Raw genomic sequence first — 19314 nt, 5'->3', positions numbered from 1 at the left:
TAGGCCAAGGGCCTCATTTATAGAAAGTACTTTGGATCAAATTTGATCTTACCCGTGGCATAAAACCACGTCAAAGTAGTGATTGATCAAATTTCATCGCGAGTCAATTTGACTGTGGAAACAATCGTAGCTCTACGACTTGACGTACGCACATTACCTACTGGTTATGCAGAGTTATTACAGGCATGTGAGCTGCACTTGAACACGTTAATGCCTACCGTAATTCATGCGACGTGAAAGTGGCTCGTAATAAAATGAACTATGTTTTTATCAGCCGAGAAAATGAGTTTAATTCAAGATTTAAAGGGAACTGATGCTTATTATTGTATTTCAGTCTTCCTTTATACGCCATTAGGCTATTGTATGGTGTAATCATTCTAAATTGAGACGTGATAAAGGCGAGATTCATTGTGATTCCCCAGCCGCTATGATTGAGCCGCTATCACAGGGCGTAAATACAAAGCTCATTCACCTGTGTTCAATTTCAAGTATATTTGTTATTTATAGACGGAAGTACATACGACAGACGTATGCAATTTTAAACAAGCGCAGCCCATTTTATAAATAATGCTTACGTCCATTTAGAAAAATGTGCTTACGTGCAAGTTAAAGATGACGTTCAAGTACATTTTTATAAATGAGGCCCCAGATCTACAGGTTAAACGAACCAACTAACCTACAATGCACGTGTATATAGGCCTCAACACTCCATCCTCTTTATAACTGTTTTAATTAATAGATTCTGAGCATTTCATACATGACCAAAGTACATAACAGGCAAGGGTCATATTTTATTTTAAGTCCTTAAATCATAGTGGATCAAGTTTTTTCTTTAGATAATAATAACAATCAATTATAGGCACTGTGTTTGACATCAAAATGTTTGTTCAGTGCAACGTGGCTGTCTCAACAACAGAGGGCAGGCCATGTATATAATAACACTACATTCTAGAAACCATTTACAAAACCTTTGGGTGTGACAGTCTATGGCTCAGTAAAAGGTTGCCAAATTCATCTGTTTCAACAAAGCAATCAACATATAAACTCAGTATACAATGACAGTATTAGCACAGCAAAAATAAAAAATAAACATGTACACACACTCGCATGTGCACACACACTCGCATGTGCACACACACACACACACACACACACACACACACACACAGCCTGTTCAAAGGCTGTATTTTGCAGTCTCTATGAGAGTTATTTTGAATGGCTTTTCCCATTAAGTCTAAAGCAGGCGCTATCCCAGTCTGTACCGCTAATGGGTGCATGTCCCATAAAAGAGGGTTGCCACAGTGGGCATTACCATGTGTCTCTCTGCTAGGGGGGTGATGGGAGGACAGCAGAGCAGCTCCATCAGAGCACAGTCTCTCTGAACACCCCAATCAGACTGTGGGGGCGCTCGTGATCCGACCGCGAACCCCCTCTTGACCCAAACCTAGTGGACCCGGCCCTTGATCCGGCACGGGACCCGACTCTGGACCCAGCTCCCCTCTGCTCCAGGGGCTGTAGTTCAGCCCAGGTGAAGGAGCTGAGGTCACCACAGCTACGCAAGTGGATCAGGCCCGGTCTCTTCCTCAGTGGCAGAGGCAGCGTCCTGGAAAGGCACTCAGGCTGGGTGGACGTAGAGGTAGAGGTAGAGGTAGAGGTAGAGGTGGAGGTGGAGGTGGAGGTGGAGGTGGAGGCAGAGGCGGGCCGGAGGCGGAGGGACTGCTGGGCTGGAGCAGCGCCCGTCTCTGACACGATGATCACCTGGAGAGAGACAGTTGCACCGTTTAAAGGGCTAATTCACCCAAATTCACAGCGGGACTATTTGAATGGGCTAATTCACCCAAATTCCAAAACGGTCTACCTTGTAAAGGTAAAAAAAAAACATGAACTTGTAAGCTAAATCACCTACTTTGTAATGCTACTACCCAGTAAACAAAGAGTCCAAAACACGTCCTCAGGGAAGCCGGAATGTGGGTTCGGATTACGTCTTTCTAGGACGTCCAGATGACGTCTTTCTAGGTTCGTCATCTGAACCCACATTCCCGGCTTCCCTGAGGACGTCTTTTGGACTCTTTGTTTACTGGGTAAGTAATGCTAACCTGTCGCTAACTAACATATCCCAACCCCCATTAACCTGTTCTATGTAGCTGGCACAGCGGACAGCCTCCTCCATGTGCTCCTGGTCCGAGCGCAGCACGCTGCGGATGTTGTCCACCAGCTCCTGCACCTCGGGTGTCAGGCCGCAGGCTGCCGGCTGCTCCAGGAACCTGCTCACTAGCTGCTGGGTGTGCCGGTAGCTCTGGTAGTCCACCATGGAGGAGGGCCGGGGGCGCCGCTGGCCCCTGCCTCCCCGGCGGAGGGTCACGGCCTGGGGCTGGGCTGCTAGGGCCAATTGGGACGTCTGGGTGGAGGAGTCGGTCGTCTGCCTGGCAGCCTCACCGTTTAGGACTGAGAGAGACAGAGACAGAGGACGGGGGGGGGGTGAGACAGAGGGGGGTGGTGGTGGGTTGTGTGTGTGTGTGTGTGTGAGAGAGAGAGAGAGAGAGAGAGAGAAACCAGTGTTGTGTGTAGACTGCTGGGGGACATCTGTTGGAAGCTTTAGCTGTGTTTCATACAGCCCACCAGCCAGCAGTGCCTCAATATGTGAGACAAGACACACACACACACACACACACACACACACACACACCATTAGCGTTAGGAAGGCTCTATATTTACAGGGCTCCTAATGTGTCTGCTGACAGATGCAGGGACCGAAGATTTGCTTAGGTCAGACAGACTGCTCCAGACACACACACACACACACACACACACACACAGTGAATCAGCTAAATATCTGTGGGAACATAATCAAGGGGAAGTTTCCTTTCACACAGCAGCACTGGGACTCCAGAGCCAATGTTTCCCTAAGGAACTATACAGTGGATGGTGCCTTACCTTTAGCAGCCAGGTCCAGTAGCACTGGGTCGCTGTTGGACCTGCGGAGCCGCTGGCGCTGGGACCTCCTGCTGGGGGGCACTGGACCCTGCTGGGGGGGTCTGGGGTGACGCAGGGGGGGCGAGGGGGGCAGCGGCCCCATCTGGAGGCAACTGTCTGAGAGACATAAAAAAACACTGTCAGAGGGTGTGTGTGTGTGTGTGCGTGCGTGCGTGCGTGCGTGTGTGTGTGTGTGTGTGTGTGTGTGTGTGTGTGTGTGTGAGTGATGCGGGGTGGGGGGATTTAATCAAGCAACTGATTCTTATCTTAACACAGCATCGTAAAATGCTGGTCTTTTATATGCTAAGAGGACCACATAAACATCTCACCAAGGTTCAAAGTACTGGGTATCCAGGGGGTACTGGGCTGAAATGATTCAAGTATTAAAATGGACACCTCCGTAAGAGTCCACCATCTTGAAAGAATACAAGATTTGGATCGCTATGATGTCACAGTTTAAGCTTCTGTTCAGTTTGAAAACATTGGATCTCTCACTGCTTGTGAAACAGAACCTTTTTCAGAGTGGGAAAGAGAAAGAGAGCTCGAAAGAGAAAGAGAGTGAGTGAGTGAGTGAATGAGCGAAAGAAAAAGAGGGAGAAGGTGAAAGAGCAAGAAAGTGTGTGTGTGAGAGAGAGGGAAAGAGTGAGTTAGTGAGTGAAAGACAGAGAGAGAGAGAGGAGTGGGGGTGGGAATGTAGCACCTGAGACTGAAATAAATGTTCCTGTAATACATGGATGTCATAGCTGGCAGTGGGTATTAGTCTATGACGACAGGACATGGTTATGTCCCATTCATGCCACAACGATAACTATAGATCTGCTTTCACAGGGATAACTATAGAAGACCAACCAGCAACAAGACCAGTGGCACTCTCTGTAGTCAAGGACACTTTCTTTAGTCAGTACACACACGTAAACACGGCTTTCCTGTGGCGTGTTCCATGGCGAAAAGTATACTTTTTTCACATGTTTTTTTTCTCCATCTGTTTACTTTGAGTATTGTGCAAATAGGTGTGTGTGTGTGTGTGTGTGTGTCATACCTCTGACAGAAGTCCCTGCCTCAGCGCTATCACTCAACTCCTCGGTCAGGTCTGTCATTTGAATCTCTGTGTCCTGGATGAGAACACACGCAGCCATTGGAAGAATAACACGGCAGATCATCAACATAATAATGGCAAAAATAGACGAAAAACCGATGTGAATATACTGTAACAAAAGGCTTAGGGCCGGTTTCACAGACAAGGCTTAAGCCTAGTCCAGGATTACATGACACTTGCAATGGAAGATCTCCATTGAGGATGCTTTTTAGTCTAGGATTAGTCGTAATCTGCGTCCATGAAGTATTCAAGTATTTGACGAGAGAGGTACCTGTGCGGGGGCGGGGGCGGAGCCTCCGGCGACGGCCTCATAAGGAGGGGGCGGGTCTAGAGGACAGAACACCTCCACCCCTTTGATCCTGGCGCCGTAGATGTGAGGTAGAGGGATCACGCTGTCCCCAAACATCCTGCAACACACACAACAGCGAGATCATTAGCATAAGTAACATGGCAGGCACACACACCTCAAATATAAACTCAACACACACCCTGCCAAAACCACCTCATAATGTGGCCTTGGAGCTGCACCAAGGGGTCTCTATTTAACAGTGTTGGAAATGGTTCAGCGCTGGCCTGCCTGCTAAGTAGTAAGCCTCCCACTGTAAGCACCAGATGGAGGGGTGGGTTCAATAACATGGGGAGGGCAAGGCCAGGAGGGAGGCAGAAAAATAAGGAAATAAGGCAGTAGTGAAGACAAGAGTCCATTAACCTAAGGATGGGGGGGGGCGGCGGTTATGAGATTGTTGTGATGTTGTGTGAGTGCATTACATGGTTTGAGACTAGGGGGAATATGACAAGATAATGGCAAAGCATTGCAGATTGCGATTTGATTGCAAGGGTGTGTGTGTGTGTGTCTTCAGGGTCTTTGCAGGTATGTTGGGGTAGGGTTGGTGTGTTGTTATCAGTAGACGGTAAAGGAAGAGTGTATATTGTATGGGTGTGTGTGTGTGTGTGTGTGTGTGTGTGTGGGGGGGGGATATTACCTGCGAGCCAGCCTTGGTGTGTAAGAGTAGAAGGTGGAGAAGTAGGAAGGGGGAGGAGCTGGCGGAACAAACTCATCTGGGTCGGGGACAAGGGTTGGCACCTCCCCTTCCTCTATCGTAGGCTGGGGCCCATCCTATCACAGAGGGCTAGGGTTAGGCTCACAAGATTGTCTGTCTCCTAGACACTGCCAAAACACTGTTCATTATAATCAATGGATTTATTTACACTGTATGCATAACCTTGCTGCAATTGTCCAATGTGTTTTTCCTCTTTCATATTGTAAACTGATTTGTTCACATCAGCAGTGAAAAACTATGATTTGGTAATTATTTCATAGTTTTATTATAGAATGGAAGAGAAGGAGATGTGGAGAGGACTATTGGGACAGCCCCGTGGTGTTGGGTAGAGATAAACTAGCAAAGCCACTCATAGGCTGTTCTAAGGGACTCTCACGCTACGCAATTGGCCGTTCACCCGACTCTCAGGCTATATGACTGGCTGTGATGGGGATTCTCAATAGAATGTTGGAGTACTGTATATCATTCGATTTGATTGGGGGATTTCAGGCAACGTGATTGGCTGTGTGGTGCAATTGTCTTACCATACATGGGCGTCTGGTGGTGAAGATCTGGAGGTAGCGGAGGGCAGCGGCGACCAGACAGACGGCCGTGGTCAGGGCGTTCAGAGCACACAGTGCAAAGAGAACTTTCTGGAACATAAGACAGAAGGTAGCACCGTTAGGATGAAATGAATACCCAACAATCAGATTAAGAGGACAGATGTAACAACAGCATATTTAGCAGGGTGGGGTCAACTTAAACATGCTGTCCTAGTCAAGAAATCAGGCCGAAACATGGGCAAAAAAATCGCATCATATACTCAGACATTCTCACTCACTTACACTTGATGAGATGAGATGAGATAACGTGTATTGCCATTTATGCATACACATTAAGCATACACATATAGGAATTTGATTTGGCGTTACAGTAAGAGCATTTCTAAATGCAATGCAAACAAAACAACACAGGACAGACAGCAGTGCAGACAGAACACAACAAACTGTAAAACCATAGCTGCCATGTGCGGCGCCATATATGTCCACAGAATACTGTAGAGAAGGGAGGGGGGGGGTGGTGGCGGGGTTGCACTTCAACAGCTAAGAGACACACACACACACACACACACACACACACACACACACACACACAAACACACACACACACACACACACACACACACACACACCTTAAGCAGGATTCTCATGGTGGTGCAGGAGGTTCCTGGATAGAGCTTGAGCAGTTTGTCCTCAGGACACTTCGTGCTGGGGCTGAGGGGACAGCAGTGACACACATCACCCACCTCGCTCTGAAAACACACAACACACACACACACACACACACACACACACACACACACACACTTCTACTTTAAGTTTTCATATTCTTCACAAACATTACAGTATTATGTCAAAACACATACAGAGAAACAATAAAACCCCTGGCAATGGGAAAGTGGAATTCACATCAGCACCAGGTATAAAGTATGGGGTACAGACAACACAGTGGGCACAGACAACGTTTCAAGTGTGCTGGTTGGCTATGGTTCGAGTAAGTTCTATGTTCTGTAACCGAAAAACACTTTAAACATCGGTTCACACCAATGTCTTCTCTTTCAAAGCTTCTATCAACAGTAAGGAATGTTCACACTGACACTTCTGAGGTGAATCCGGTGTGCTGTGCTAATTGCTGCTTTGTGGTTGATGCCTAACGGGAGGTAGAGATGCAAGGTTATAAATAGCTCCCTCCTGAGAAGACTGGGGAGACGGGGGGTTGGGGGTGTTGTCTCTGAGTGGGGAGAGCTGATGGGAGCACACATTTGAATCTCTGTATGTTTATTACGTCCTGATACCATTCATGGACTCAAGGATTAAATAACCAGTTGCGGAAGAACCGCAATAAGCAGTTATAGAACCGTACACAGTTCACGTTCACACATTTGTGAGCAATATGAAGGCATAATCGCCTATTATAAGACTGTTAACAGCTTCACCGGGAGGAAGGAGGAAAGGAAGGGAGCAAGGAAGGAAGGGAGGACCGTAGAGAGGGAAAGCAAGGGAAAGCAGGGAAACGCAACTACATGTAAAAAAAAAACTGAAAAAAAGAAGAAAAAAAAATGGTGATGCTTTCAAGACACAGGAAGGGGAGTAGCAATGAAAAAACAGGGAAAGACATAGATATGGAGAGTGAGAGAGAGGGGGAGGGAGACAGTGATGGCGAGAGAGTGAGGGAGACATATTTCACCTTCAGGCGGGTATGTTTTCATACCCACCCACCCCTCCCTCCCCTCCACCATGGCTGTGAAAGTAACACCAGATTTTAAGAGCAGATGGGCCGGGTGGGAGCCTCCATTACTCACCCGACGAGAGGAGAGGAAAGGGCGAACCATTGCACAACAGGGGGGGAGGGGGTAAAGTGTGATATCCTGTCTCGTTGGCATGTTTCTAGGCTAACATACACTGTGCCATGTTAATATCCCTGGAACTAGGTGGATTTGATTAACGGACTGATTGATGGTGCTAGGATGTAGAAAGGTCGAATCAGGAAGAAGAAAGGGAGGATATTATCTGCTTTTACCATGATGAGGAGCTCACACTGACCCAGATATAATGCAATTATCCACACATGTCTGCTGGTCTGATACCGAAGCCCTGATACAGCACTTCTGGACCAGTAATGCATACAAGCACAGGCTAGGATGCTAACAGGTGCCAACAGATCCTAGATGCTATCAAGAGGAACTTATCACTGGATATAATAATATTATAGCCTAAGCAAATGTGTGTGTGTGTGTGTGTGTGTGTGTGTGTGTGTGTGTGTGTGTGTGTCTGTGTGTGTGTCTTAGCTGTTGAAGTTAGCGGTCCATCAAAGATGATGCTCCTCTGAGTTGAAAACACACACATGCAGATGCACACACAGATGCATGCATGCACACGCACGCTCGCACACACAGCTGAGGAGAGGGGTGTGTTTCTCTCTTACCAGTTGGCAGTTGGTCATGCTGGATACCAGCTGTGCCCCCTGACAGCAGAGGATGAAGCCAGCCAAGTTGAGGAGCACACACACCACCGACAGCAACACAAAGAGATTCACCTGAGAAACAGAAAGAGAGAGTATTGATTAATTAACTGCATTTAATAATCATTCATAATATTGTTATTGTTACGGTGTTTTGTCATTTTTGGCTGCAATAATGTTTTTGTTTCAACAGTCATGCCAATAAAACATTTGAATAGAGAGAGAGAGAGAGAGAGAGTTACATTTTGATCCCGCCTTTATTGGCACAATACACTGTCAACCAATCAGGAGTTAGCACTGTTTATAAAAATAGCATAAACCGTTGAGCATGCCAGAACACATCGTATCAGAATATCCATTAGGACAAATAAACACAACAAAATCATAATACAGAAAGAAAAGGGGGAGATGGAGGGAGGAGGGAGAAAGAGCAGAAAGAGATACAACTGTTTGTGAATGCTGTTTATAACTGTAGAGAAAGAACCAAGCTGTTGCCCTTGACTAGAGAGAGAGAGAGAGAGAGAGAGAGGGAGAGAGAGAGAGAGAGAGAGAGAGAGAGAGAGGGAGAGGGAGAGAGAGACAGAGAGAGCGAGAGAGAGAGAGAGAGAGAGAGAGAGAGGAGGAAGGGAGGAGTGTTGATAAGCAGACATGTTGATTTTTTTTCATTAAAGACCTTTTATTATAAGACCTTCTATACTTTATCTTAGAGCTAGCCGTAGGTATTTTGGTTTTTCTCATAATTGCAATCAAGTTATGATCACTGCAACCTAATGTTACAGATACAGCTTTGGAACAGTGCTCACGCATATTATAAAAAATGTGACCGATGCAAGTTGATGCAAGTTCTAATACCAAACCTGTTTGTAAACATTCTGGTTGGTAATGTCACTACCTGAGTCAAGTTACATATTTTGTCTGCAGACAATAACCAGATGATGTACTGTAGAGAAGAGTAGCTCATTTTGATTGACTTGGTGTGAGTGTCACTGGGTCAGCGTGAGAGATTCACAATATCTGAGGACATCGGTATCAAAAGGACCCGCTTTCAAACGCTTATCCAATCAAATTTGATTGACAGAATTCTAACTAAATAACTGACGGAATATTTGAGTCTTTATTTGACATAATTGTTAAACCACCTGGATCCCATTCAATATGGGGGGGGGGTCATGTGACAGTGGGACCTTTGGCCTCATTGTTGGGGGGTGGGGTGGTGGTGGATTGGTTTCGGTCACCAAGCGGTCACCGGCATGGTTGGAGTCGGATGATGGGGGGGGCTGAGGCCTGGGGGCAATATTACTGCAGGACTGGCCCCCCTGGCCCCCCTGCCCCCCTCTAACAGTGTCACAGTGATAGCAAGGGGTATTTTTAGGGGGCTGATGAGACGGAGACAGTGACTGCATGGTGACTCGACTCTCTGAACCATGGCCATAAAAATCACAGGGGTCAGAGGTGGTGCTCAATAGCCCCTTTGTGATCTGGAGGATACAGCAAGGCCTTGTCCCAACTCAAGTGTGTGTGTGTGTGTGTGTGTGTGTGTGTGTGTGTGTGTGTGTGTGTGTGTGTGTATGTGTGTGTGTGTGTGTGAGTGAGTGAGTGAGAAAGAGAGAGAGAGAAAATAGTCATTGTGCTGACTCAGTGGGTTTGTTTCTCCATTATTAGGAGTCATGGGATCATCAGTACCATAGGGAGGCGAAGTTCTGCCAAGACACACTCACACACAAGCAACCACACACCCACACACACGCACACACACACACACACACACACACACACACGCACACACACACACACACACACAAACTATCAGAGACAGTCAGTCTCTGGAATCCTGTATGCACAAACACAGACAGAAACCAAATAGACAAACAAACAAACAAATGAATCCTCACACACACACACTCACTTACACACAAACCCCATATAAGGAACTAAAGTCACCAAAGTCACTAAAGCAACACAATACCTCCTACGGTCCGTGTAGCCAGAGAGTCACAGCAGTGTTACCGCTTGGCACAAACATGATGTTTTTAACAGTGCTAAAACTATCGATCTTGCCCTTGCTCTGTACATATCATACTGCATATATCTCAACTGTACATATCTTCGCCCTGGTCTGTATATATCACACTGTACATATATCTGTACATGCTTTTATGGCTTTTGCACTACGCACTATTTGGTCAGATGCCAAACTGCACTTCATTGGCTTTGTATATTTACTCTTTCAATGACAATTAAATTGAATCTGAATATGATCTATTTTATGATATACTCCTCCCCCTCCAGACCTCCGTCTCTCCTTCCTGTCTTTAGAGCCTCCATCAATCATATGGACTTGACACAAAATCACCACAGGGTTAAATCTGGCTCTCCCCACTTCCTCTTCCCTGTTTACACACACACACACACACACACACACACACACACACACACACACACACACACACACACACACTCAAACTCTACTCCAGGCGTCACCCGTTAGGAGAGGCCGACCTCCCAGTTCACACTCTTCTTGTTTCCCTTGGATAATGCTAAAATAAACTTCATGAGCCAAAAAAAGCAGATTCTAGAGATCTGAACAATCTGAAAGGGATTCAGATGACTGGGACCTGTATTCGATTCTACGGCTCTGATCCTCCTTTTACACTACAACAAATATTTGTTCATTGCTGAATAAGAGTTATGTTGTTGATGTGGTGTAAAGACACCCTTACAGTTTGATGGAAATATTTGTATAATACCTCAGGAGGTAACGTTCAACACACACTCGACACATGCAACACACAAACATTTGAATTCTGATGTAAAATGATACGTGTTGCGATGTCAAGACAACCTTAGATTACACACAAAAAAAGGATTAACATGTTCCATGTTAAAGAAATAGTACACCCAAATGACATATATTAGTATGTAGGGCTGCAACTAACGATTATTTTGGTAGTCGACTAATCTGTCGATTATTTTTTCGATTAGTCGCGGTTAGTCGTGTGGCTTTTCGCTGCGCGTAAATGGCGACGCAGAAGCATAAATCCGGCTTAACTAGCTATCTAACCTAAAGTTACGCCAAGCTACAGCTGCTCACAGAGCTAGTTGACTGGCTAGCTAGCATTGCTGGCTAGACTACAGACAGCTCACGTTAGTAGGCTACGCTTGGCGCTGTTTATCTTACAGACAGCTCGCTGGTGGACTCAACATAATTGAAATAGCATTCACTTATCAAGCATCATTCATGATCATCCACCATGACTACCTGGTATTTTAATAGCGACCACCCCTCAATTCATCTCGCGTTCTCCTGGCTTCAACATGGAAAACCCCTGCTACGTAACGTTACATACAAGCGCCTCTGTCTGTCACATGCGCACAGGGCAAATAAATTAATAGCACAAACGCTCATAGCATGTACAGCCCTGTCCATGAGACGTTGTTTTCCAACATGTAACAGTAAAGCTAACATAAACATTACGACCCTAACAATATAACGTTAGCCAGTTGGCTAACAACGTTAGCTAAAACTTACCCAGCTGATTCTTGCATGGCTCCCTAAAAAATAAAAAAATAAAAAAATTAAAAAAAAAACGTTTTTTTTAATATAAATTTTTTATGCGATTAGTCGACAACAGCATTTCACGTCGACGAATTTTCGTAATCGATTAGTCGTGACTAGCCGACTAATCGTTGCAGCCCTATTAGTATGTAATTTGTAATATTATTAGTTTCCTTGAAAGTGGTCTGAAATAACACAATAGTATAGTGGAGAATCTTCATTTTAGTCTGAGCTACCATCTCTACACTAGATTTAGGGCTGTTTTTTCAGGAGGGCATAGTGCTTGACTCATGACCTCCAGAGTCGAGCCCGACTACACCAAGACCATTTGACCTCTTGGCCCAGTCAGGGTTCAGCTACAGTTTGTTCAGGTGTCTAGTGGCATTACTAATACCAGCTCTACAGATACATAATACCCACAACATTAAAGGGTTTGAAGGTGTTGGTACTGTGAGAAAACATTGTTTTCCAACAACAGATGAGTGTCAATTATGGTTTGGGGATTTTGGCGTTGAACAAATGTTCATTGCTGAATAAGAGTTGTGTTGTTGATGTGGTGTAAAGATGGAACACAGTAATCATCACTCATAGAAGGCTACTAAATAGATACTAACATTGTGTAATCTATACACTACTGTATTTGATTACCCTGGGGCTGACAATAAGTTAAGTACACAGATGCCAGTCAATAGGTTATCAGGGTCAAACATGAGCAGTTTGTACAGGCAGCCATAAAGCATTTGCTCAGCCCATACAGAAAACGCCAACAAAACCTTTTTTTAACCACTAAGCTTACCCCTAAGCCTAAATCAAGAGCAAATAATTTGCATATGCTCAACATATCTGGTGATATAGCCAATGACGTCCTCTCCTGTATGGTCACCTTGTGATTACTACGGCAGACCCAACCCATATCTTTTTAAAGACCTTGTCAATATTTTTCCAGACCTCACCGCCACTTCGAGCTGTAACCGTTGACATCAGTGACACCTTAACTTAACAGTTTTAGTTTGCGATAGACTAGACCACTATCATACAACAGAATTTCCGGTTCATCTTTGTTTTTTAATAAAACTAATATATTCACAAACCTTTACTAAAAGTGTTTAGGACTCAAACTCTTTGGACAGAGTCTAATTCAGAAAAATAAAAAATTCAAGACCTCATAAAATCGTGATAAGACCTTTTAATACTTATTAAGGGTCTTGATTTTTCCAAAATTGATTGATCAACTTTTATTACTTTTCAAGACACCACGGATACCCTGAGTATAATACCACTTGTGCCCTTTTCTAGCATGACCACCTAGTGATTAGCGGTCCAGCCCAGAGATAAGCTCTGACCCCATACATCCTGTCAGAGATGTGCTCAGACTTTACAGCACGATTGTGCCGATTAGCAAGGATTTGTCATGGCTGTAAATTCACGGCATGGCAGATCGGGCCAGACATTTCTGGGTGCTGTTTTTAGGGTAGGGCCTTAATAAGTGAACAAGTTCTATTTTGACTCCTTAATTCGATTTTGAGGTTTTATTCACTTATGCATTTGTTGTTGCTAGGAAAATTCCCTGGTCATTTAGCCTGCCCACAGGCTTGGCTTGTAGAGCAACTATTTTAAGTATTTTTGCGCTGTTTATGTTATGAAAAGATAGAGGCCTTTCACAGTAAAAAAAACAACAAAAACAAACAACCATCCTCAATGATATAATACTTTAAGGTATATTCAGCGATACATAACATAGTCATAAGTAGGAGGCAACTTCTACCTCAGACAAAGATGTTTTTCTCATTATCCTTTGTCACGCAGCTATCACTACTGATTCTCCATTTATGACTGTACTAAAACAGCACTTAAGACAGCGGTGGAGCAGAACGGGAGTAAAGACCCAGTGAACCTGGAGAGGCTACAAAGTACAATGTGACCTGCCTTTTTCACAATACAAGTGAATCAAGGATGCTCTTAGAATTAGAGTCACAGTGAACACTATTAGGGATGTTACATCAATTGTCATAAGGCTTCCATTAGCACTGTTATATGACCCACCATCAACCCAGCTTGTGTTGGCACAACACATATCCCCACATATCCCTTTTTATCAATGTTAAAATGACCGGCCTGATAATAATCCTGTTGACATTATCATTGTGTTAACATGAATACAGTAAGTAAGTACAGTTCCTTGACGTCACCTACCAAGAGCAGCATGGGCCTTCTCCATGTTGTAAGTCCAACGATCCCTGACAGGATCACCTGGAAAACAACCAGAGTAGAAGCACGCAGTCAGCAAAGTCCCATCAACTCACAGACACATAATGCATTTGGAGGTACAGACGTACTGTAGTACACGCTCATTCACACAGACTCACTGACTACCAAGGCGTCGCCTGTGTGAACAGAAATACCCCCACACACGCACACGCACATGGACACGCACACACTTTTAGTTTTTTTCACAATGCACTGGCCTGCTGCTATGGCAGAGAGGAGTCATAAACAGATGTAAACAAAGGCCCTAATCTATCGCTGCGTTCCCCCTGGACATGTCTCAATGATCCAGCGGGCATCTGCTCTGCTGTTCCTCTCTAAATCCTGCCCTGTAGCACCCCACCTCCATTGTGGCTATGATATACTCTCACATATTTGGGATTTCTCAGATAACTCATAAACACACACACGCACTCACACGCGCACTCACACATGCACGCACGCACGCACACGCACACACACACACACACACACACACACACACACACACACACAACCAACAGAGGCCCGTCTGGATAAGCTTTGGTCCCAAGGGATGTGGGGATCTAAGAATGGATGGAACACTGACTGTATTTGCCCTCCCAACCATAAATATCCACCCTATTTTGGAACTGTGCTAATAGCTAACATACTTGTCCTGGCTCTTGATAAAACAGTTTAATTTAAGCCATCTCACATACCGTAACATGACACACCTTGCTACAACATCTACAGCATCACACACTCTTGATTGTACATACTGCTATTTAATTACCAGGTGTTTAATTAAGAAGCTCCTTTAGCACATTGCACTGCTATAGGAGATATTTTTGGGCCGGGCTGGGAGATGATAAATCATACTGGTCTGTTATTATTGTATATTATTCTATTATTATTGTATATAATGTTATATGCTATTTTTTATTTGTATTTTATTTTATTCTATTATTGTCACTTTATTGTGTTGTTATTGCTTGTGGTGGATCAATAAAGTACCTACCTATCTATCTATCTTACAATTCAATCACTTGGTAAAACAATTAGCATTAAATTACTAGTATTTACTTTGATTCACTGAAAAACACCACTAGGCCTGAATCCCCCCCCCCCCTCCTCCCCCCCCCCCCCCCCCCCCCCCCCCCCCCCCCCCACACACACACACACACACACACACACACACACACACACACACACACACACACACACACACACCATCAAGGTAGATTTCTATCTTCTTATCTGGTCAAACACACACACTGGGAGTGTGCATCCCCATGGAGACTCATTTGCATCACAAGGTGACAGAGTGTGGATGTCCTGAGGTGATGCTACAGGGGGTCCTGGGGTCAAGGGAGGTTAGGTCGTTTAACAGACCACTCCAGATGGATCAGTCAGTTACCCTCATCTCACCTCTCACTCCTCCTTCAATCTACCCTCACACTCTCAATCCACATCATCAGATAAACCAGCAGTGCAGCGGATGAAATGATTTCCATATGCACGGCTGTACCGGCCCTATAGGATGTCTAGAATGACAAACTGTGGAAACCCCCTCTTCGTGATACTGATTTCCTAGTATTTGCACAGTACAGTTACACTCTGTGAACCTTTTAGCCGGTTCTGACTAGGTGTAACAGACATTGAGGGAGGAGAATTCCTGTTGGATTTCCCAATCTAGGTAGTGTAGAATCACATACAGTATCTGAGGTGTACTACGCCCAATGGCAGCACACTACTCAGTCAAGCCACTACAGCTCTACAGAAACCCTACACCCGATAACGTATCATCTTAGTCAGTCACACTGGAGGTTATGCTATGAAAACATATGACACTGACCTTGGGAGGGTAATAACGCTGCAGATGTGTCCATCTAGTATCCTCATCTCACCTCTCTCTCCTCAATCCACCCCCCCCTACTCTCAAATCACATCACCAGGAAAGCCAGCAGCGCGGCGGATGATAATGACTTCCATATGCACTGCTGTACCGCCCTATAGGACGTCTGGAATTACAAAACTTGTCTGAACTGTAACTGTATTTGCCTATAGCGATTACAGTTACACTCAGTAAACCTGTTTACTGATTATCTGGTTCACTTCATACACGGTGACTGTGTGAATGTTGTCAGATTTTATGGTTCTTCTGTGAATGTTATCTGAATCTGAGGTTGAATGTGAATGTTAACGTTGTGAATGTTTAACGTTCGTCAACATTATGTCAAAGTTGTTAGAACAAAAGTAGTGGGCTACTTCATCTTCCTGTTTCGCTCCAGACTTCCTAACAATAACTTGACTCAATGACAAACAGACGATGATCTGCCTGGCAGAGTTTTCCTGTGTTGGGGCGTGTAATGATGTGTCAGTGTAAACTAGATAACAATAACATTAGAGACAGACATCGGGGAGGAGAATTCCTTAACAATGTATATGTTGGATTTGGTGAATCACGTATCTAAGCAAACATTCAGTCAAACCACTATAATACTACAGAAATCCTACACCCAATAACGTATAATCTTCAGTCAGTCACACTTGAGGTTATATTATAACAACATATGACACTCAATTTGAGTGGCAACGTTGCTTAAGAAGCCTTACAACCCCATACTGTAGGTCTGTTTCTCTCTCCAAGAAGACTAGGTTGATGAAATATCTCCTTCAACAACCTTAGTCTTATTGGAGAGAGAAACATACTTACATTATGGCTGTAGACTAACAAGCTTTTAGAACATAAGCATTTCAACTGAGCTGACCCAAGCAGTCCGCTGAAATGCTTGTCCACCACATTAACTGCCCAGATGCAGGCTTACAGGGGTCATTATTTGGGATTTGGCAGCAGCAACAGGTTTTTAGGCCCTAACAGTAGTTAGGCACTAACTATTTTTAGGCCCAAACTGTATTAGCTTGATAGCCATGCAACCTCTGTGTTATATAGTCTTTAGAGATGGTCTACCAAGCAAGAGCCATGATAATCATTCCTTCCCCTGCCTTTTCTAAAGTATGGTTCATGGTCCAGAGGCACAAAGGCACTCGCCGCCTCAGATTTGTCATGTTTTCATATTGTTCTGATGTTAAATTAATGACTAAACTTCCTTTTTAAGCCCACGTTTTAGCATCATTTATTTATAAAGGGATCAATCAGGGGTATTTTGTGGACCAGGCAAAGATGATATTCTCTCTAGTAAGTGATTGCTTCCAAGTTGCACACGGATGCTTAGGAGAAAGTGTGTGCAATATTGTCAGATATGGAGGAGGAGAGGGAGTGTAGGGTGACACATTTAATTTGAACCGCTGGTGAGGTATGTTTGTAAATTAATTCAAACTTTGTATCAATCAAGCTTTGTAGCCTATTCATTCCCTCTTGATGATGATGATTTTTTTTTTTTTTTTGAAATCTCTGTAATGCTAGCCACCTAGCAATGTTATGAAGCTGGCTTTAGCCAGCTAGCTATTTAAACGTAGAATTAGGCATAATGGTTATGCCTCTAGATATAAAATAATACATTTTCCAACTTCCAGACCTCTCCCTGTCCTTCTTCACATACTCTGTGCCCCCTCATGGTGCATCACACCCCTATCATTGGCCTCCCTCCAGAGAGCATTAGGAGCAGTGAGAGACTGATTGGGTTTCTCCATAAACAGGTTTGGATCGATGAGATCTGAGATGAGATCTGTGGCAGCAGGTATCCTCAGCAGGCAATGGTCAATTAGGCTTATATAAACCAGGATGGAGAGAAAGGCTTGGGGTGAGCCTAATGCTCAGGTTCTGGAGAACCTGATAGAAAAAGTATGTTTTCTAATAACTTGTCAAACAATGTTTTCTTAGAACATGTGGTTCCCTGGTCTGAAAATTATAGGTTATAATTCTTACAATGACAATACTTGTCAACACATAACAACAAGTCAACACATTATTTCAGCATTGTGGCATGTATTTTGGTGCTAGTCCACATAATTATATATCGAAAAAAATACATTTGAAAAAATCAGATATAGCCTACAGCAACATTACTGAGTAACTGTATATGTCAATTGTGTTCACGTATACACTACCTGTTGATGCAGGAGATGACCCCACATGAGGAGCATTAGAAACTCATTATAATTGCACTATTATATTTTGCATCATTGATGCGCATGATTGATATAGTCAAACTCGTACTTACTGAAGATCCAGCCCAGAAAGGACATGAGTTACGGATGGGTGGTGAGCTGCTGAGGGACAGAGCCCCGAAAGAGAGCGCGACCATGGAGCAGCCCAGGACCAGCTGCAGTAATCCCAGAGAGAGCAGCGGGCGGCCGGGGAGCAGCGCCGGGAGCAGCCGCGCCTGAGAGCCAGGAGGCATGCGAGAGGCTGTAGATATGCACCGGGATCGGCTTCTGAACGACGGGTCTCCCAACTGAGAGGCCAGCGAAGCCCCGGTGACAGGGCAGCAGGACCCGGGGAGGACTACTGGAAGAGACATCGGAGACACACGAGCAGCGAAGGAACAACAGGCGACCGATAGTGGATCAGAGCGGGACGGGGAGGCGTCTGATCATTTTACTTTTGCCCCGAATGAAAGCATCCGTCGGTGGGTTGAGTCGATCCCGTCGTTACTCCTACCATAGTCCTCTCTCTCTGGGTGGCTGGGGTTTTAAGTTTTAAAATAACTACTCACTGGCCGGGAGCTTGGATTTCGTTTCACATATTTTGGCTGCGGGACAAAAAAGGCGGGGAAGGGAGGGTGGGAACATGGCCCGTAGTCGACTGTCATTAGCAAGTGTTGATTAGGGAAAGAAGGGGATTAGTGAGGTGTGAAGGTAGCAAAAGGAAGGTAGGCTACTATTATAAACATAGCGCAGCCTATCTCTTTAGGCATGTTAAAAAGGTTGTTTTATCAATGTATACATGAGGAAGAAGGAGGAAGCATTGTTGATTTAAAACTAATCATGCTTCTTTTTGTGAATATATTTCTTATATTTGTGAAGTGAATATATTAATATAAATTAAAATTAAATTATAAGATATTAATATAAAAATAATAATATAAAGATATATATATCTTTTGTTACGACAATAGAAGTTTAAGTTATTTTCAAATAATGTATTTGATGTAATTGTGCTTCAGCTTGCAACTGCATGGAGTATTTGCAACATGGTTTGTGACTTCAATGTGGCTACAGAGTTGTAGATTACGTTAAACAATGTGGATAATTGTTCGACCCATCCTGTAAGACCTTGTCTCGGGTAAAAGGACATCATTCATGTGATAGCCGTTTCACACGCATCCCTAAATCGTCCTGTCTAGCTACACTCCTCGCCAATGCCCAGGAAACTTTGCAAACAAATAGCCCCATTGTTTGAATTCCCATCGTTGAATTCTACAGAAGTGTTTTTCCAT

The 19314-nt window shown here is 44.3% G+C and overlaps 1 protein-coding gene across 1 annotated transcript; it reads right to left on the bottom strand.

Annotated features, from left to right (window-relative positions):
• Nucleotides 1–1362: 1362 nt before the first annotated feature.
• fam189a2 (family with sequence similarity 189 member A2) lies at nt 1363–18396 on the bottom strand (the record flags this gene model as incomplete). Its single annotated transcript, XM_080531337.1, has 11 exons — nt 1363–1620; nt 2132–2445; nt 2935–3090; nt 4013–4085; nt 4341–4476; nt 5053–5186; nt 5655–5762; nt 6302–6421; nt 8095–8205; nt 13880–13936; nt 18097–18396. 11 exons carry the CDS (start codon nt 18394–18396, stop codon nt 1363–1365), a joined length of 1767 nt encoding a protein of 588 aa, XP_080387463.1.
• Between the last annotated feature and the right edge of the window lie 918 nt (nt 18397–19314).

The sequence above is a fragment of the Nansenia antarctica genome (assembly GCF_963989245.1).
Source record: "Nansenia antarctica genome assembly, chromosome: 5".
Lineage (NCBI taxonomy): Eukaryota > Metazoa > Chordata > Actinopteri > Argentiniformes > Microstomatidae > Nansenia > Nansenia antarctica.
This window is presented reverse-complemented; position numbering and strand designations above follow the sequence as displayed.